Source organism: Monopterus albus, unplaced genomic scaffold, assembly GCF_001952655.1.
Source record: "Monopterus albus unplaced genomic scaffold, M_albus_1.0 scaffold55.1, whole genome shotgun sequence".
Classification (NCBI taxonomy): Eukaryota; Metazoa; Chordata; class Actinopteri; order Synbranchiformes; family Synbranchidae; genus Monopterus; species Monopterus albus.
In genome coordinates this window covers 218,208-222,267 of record NW_018127935.1, presented here as the reverse complement: position 1 = coordinate 222,267, position 4,060 = coordinate 218,208, and the positions used below count along the sequence as shown (strand labels likewise).

Sequence of the window (4,060 nt, the reverse complement as noted above, 5' to 3'; positions counted from 1 at the left end):
ATGCTCTCACACTCATCCACAAATATGAGGTGGATGAGATAGGTAGGTTCATATTGGAACCCCAGTCAGCTTTGACTTTGATATGTAGCTACACATATTGTATTGCATCATATTCACCATGTCTATCCATCCTCTGCTCACCAGCAAAGCAGACGAACTGTATGACCAAAGATGGCTTCCTGATGTACCTGAGCCAGGAGGATGGCTACATCTTCAACCCGGCCCACAGATCTCTGTATCAGGACATGAACCAGCCGCTCAACCATTATTACATTTCCTCCTCACACAACACGTACCTGATGGAGGACCAGCTCAAAGGGCCCAGCAGCAAGGAGGCCTACATAAAGTGCATTATTTTATTGTTCCTTACTCCTCAAAGTCGTTCTGGCCCACCATCATGAACGACGGCCCAGACTCTTATTCCTATTCTAAGGCGAGAAGATCAGCAAGGTGGCTGCTTGGAGGAGCCATGAATGAGGATACACGAGAGCATTCTTCACAGACCGACACGCACCTTTATTAGAAATCAGTTAGTGATTGGATGCTTCAGATAAAGGATCAGAGGAAAGGGCATCTCATTTCTGTATAAACCTCCTACTTTTTTCTTGCATCTTACCATGGCCAGGACTGAGATGCAAGGAAAATTCTCAAGTAAGGGAAACTTGGATGCAATTAAGAGAAATGGGATTTACCCCAAATCAGATCCACTGGGGTTTCTCCTGAGTTGACTGGAACAACTTCCAGGTTGAGTGAGGATTGAGGACTGTGAATCCACCATATAAGAGACATGAGAAACACCCTTCCAGTCTGTACAGAGCACAGAGATATATGGTGAATCCCAGTTCTACTAACTGCATCTACATTTCACATTTTAATGGACATGAGATGTCCTTTCTTTGATCCTTCATGTGAAAGCGTCCAATCACAAACTGGTTTCCGATAAAGGGGCAAGTCTAAATCTGTAACACACTTCTGTGAAGAATACACTCATGTATCCTTGGTTATAGCTCCTCCAGGCAGCCTCCTCGCTCCTTACTCTTTGCTCCTCAGAGCAGAAATAAGAGCTTGGGACATCCTTCATCATGGTGGGCTGGAATGACTCCCAGGTCTAGCAAGAACAGAGAAACGATAAAAGAAGGCAATTGGAATTCACTTACTGTCTTTAGCCTGTTTGTGAGTTTTATGGTAAGAAGTGTAGTTACATGATATTGTGTTTCACATACCTTAGGTGTGTGGGTGGAGTTAAGGTAGGAGGTAGGCAGGAAGTGGTGAGTTATGGGAGACTGAGTTCATGTGATTGCCATGGTCCCTATAGGTGGAAACATTTCTTCAACATAAAAAAGTTAAGCATGCTTTGCAGGTTTTCCTGACACTGTTCTTTTCCTGCAGAGCACTGATGAAGAGCTGTCGCTGTGTGGAGCTGGACATATGGGATGGAGCTGACGGAGAGCCTATCATTTATCACGGCTATACGCTCACATCTAAAGTGCTCTTCAAAGATGCCATCCAGGCCATTAAAACCTACGCCTTCAAAGTACATGATATGTTGTATTACTTGTGGGGTAGAGTGAAACAGAACACTAGTGCTGATGAGAGTGCATTTTATTTCCTGTTGTTCTCCCTGAGTCCCTGAGCTTTCCCCTTCCCTTTATCATCCAGACATCTCCCTACCCAGTGATCCTGTCCCTGGAAAACCACTGCTCTGTGGAACAACAGAAACTCATGGCCCATTACATGATCTCCATCCTGGGTGATGCTTTGGTCACAAAGCCTCTGGGCACAACCATGCCCACAAACTTCCCCTCACCAGAGGTGTGTGTCTCACTGATTTATATTATGAAATATTCACTGTATTTAGAGCCTTGCTATTAATGAGCACTAAAGGAAGACCACATCTTTAAATTCAGCCTCTTAAGTTAATGAACCACTCTGCCACTTTCCTGTTTACTTTTACTTCACAAGTAGGTTTGTCCGGGAGAAGAAGTCGATGTGACTTCATAATTAAAACAACATCACTATCAAGCTCATCCAAGAATTTGATGATATCATTTCATTGGCTTGTCTCATTTAACACTTTGAGAGCAGTTGTTGTTTCACTAATAGGTTGTTACAAGATCTGAGTCTCAGCAGTGTGTGAGAAAACATCTTGCTTAAACACAAAGGTTGCTGGCAGTTGGAATTTGTATGTGAACAGGGGCTTGTATTTACCACTTGTCCACAGTCATACAAGGAATTTATTAAAGACTGCTGTCAGATGTTTTTCTTTCATCTTTTCCCTGCATTGTCTTTCTCTACCTTCTTTTGTCATTCCTCCTTTCAGTTCTATGTATCTCTGCTACTACAGACTCCGAGATGTACTAAAAATGTCCTCAGTACTGGAGGTGATACAAAGATAGGAAGGGAAATATTAGCACGTCAAATGAACTTTCAGTGACATTCCCAAGCCCTCCTGCACACTCCTGTTTCAAATGTAGCACCTATAGGATGAATGCCTATGTCAGTCTGTTCAGCCTCAGTCTGAAAAGAAATTATGATTATGCCTTGCACAACATTGTCCTTTCTTTCTTGGCTGTTGAAAGGGTGTGACCAACAGTAACAGAACATTTCAGTGTAATTTAAAAACACATTTTATCTGTCTGAGTGCAGGAGCTGAAGGGCAGGATCCTGGTTAAGGGAAAACGACTGAACAAACTGGATGCTTTCTTCACCAATAACAACATCATAGAGGACGGCCAGGTGTCTGAGGAGGATGAGGCTGCAGATTGTAAGGAGACTCCACAAAAACAAAGCAAAAAGGTGTGTCAAGTGCCTCTTGCTCATTTGTATGTAAAAAAAAAAAGTAATATTTTGTTCCAGATGTTTGGTGTAGAAAGAGCAAACCTGAGCTGCTGTCCTGTGTCCTTTTAGAAATCAAAGATCACACTTGCCAAAGAGCTCTCAGACATCGTCATCTACTGTAAGAGTGTCCATTTTAACAGCTTTGAAAATGCCAGAGAGAAGCAGGCCTTCTATGAAATGGCATCATTCAAGGAGAGTAAAGCGTTCAACTTGGCTGAGACATCTGGTAAACCCAGCATCTTACTGACCTTATGTTAGAGATCAGACTTGATTATGGTTTCTCATGTGCAGAGCATGAGAACTCTGTTATGCCTAATGTGTTCTTGTAGGTAATGCCTTTATGCATCACAACATGGAGAAACTCAGTAGGATCTACCCAGCTGGTTCCAGAACCAACTCCTCCAACTATAACCCTGTGCCCATGTGGGATGTTGGCTGCCAAATAGGTACATGTCCATTACTATATGCAGAAATCTAGCCTTAGGTGCAGAGTAATGGTTTCACTTCCTTCTATCTTTGACTTGGTTTTTAGTGGCATTGAACTTCCAGACTCCCTGCAAAGAGATGTACCTGAACCAGGGAAGGTTTATGCCGAATGGTTTTTGTGGCTACATCCTGAAACCTGAATTCCAGAGGGACCCATCCTCTCGATTTGATCCCAACACGCTTTCCAATGGGCCGTGGCTAAAGAAAAAGACCTTTCATGTCATGGTGAGAGTTATTTGTGGTTAAACAGAAAAGATTCAGTAGCTGCATGAGTTAGTTAAAGGTGCCCTGTGGTCAAAGGTCTATTGCTCAGTGTGGTAGTCAAAGGTCAAAGGTCAATGCTTTTTAAAATACTGACTGTCCTGTGATCGCTTTGTCTTATTTACTGTATAAATCTCATTTTTTTCTAAATTTGGGTATTTATTCTTCTATAAATAATGTTTTTCATTTGTCCTATGTTGCTTTTATTACTGACATGTTCAGTTTTATTCTTGGTGTATTCTAATAACATTTCTTTGTATTGCAAGCCCCATGCTGTAGACATGATTTGCTCATGTTTCATATCTGCTCTGTTACATGATTGGGTGTGTGCATTGTGTGTCCCAATAATACAGATAATCTCAGCTCAACAGTTACCTAAAATCAAAATCAACAAACAGAGCTCCATTGTTGACCCGCTGGTGAGAGTGGAGATTCACGGTGTCCCAGCAGACAACAACAAAAAGGAGACTCACCA

At 42.2% G+C, this 4,060-nt stretch overlaps 1 protein-coding gene across 1 annotated transcript in view; it reads left to right on the top strand.

Moving 5' to 3' along the window:
• plcd1a (phospholipase C, delta 1a) overlaps nt 1-4,060 on the top strand; it is a 15,656-nt gene that overhangs the window by 6,337 nt on the left and 5,259 nt on the right. Inside the window, 9 exon segments of the mRNA XM_020602347.1 lie at nt 1-42; nt 145-346; nt 1,390-1,534; nt 1,660-1,812; nt 2,647-2,796; nt 2,908-3,064; nt 3,168-3,284; nt 3,371-3,549; nt 3,939-4,060. The exon segment at nt 1-42 is cut by the window's left edge and continues 23 nt beyond it. Of these exon segments, the coding sequence (XP_020458003.1) occupies nt 1-42; nt 145-346; nt 1,390-1,534; nt 1,660-1,812; nt 2,647-2,796; nt 2,908-3,064; nt 3,168-3,284; nt 3,371-3,549; nt 3,939-4,060 (1,267 nt within the window).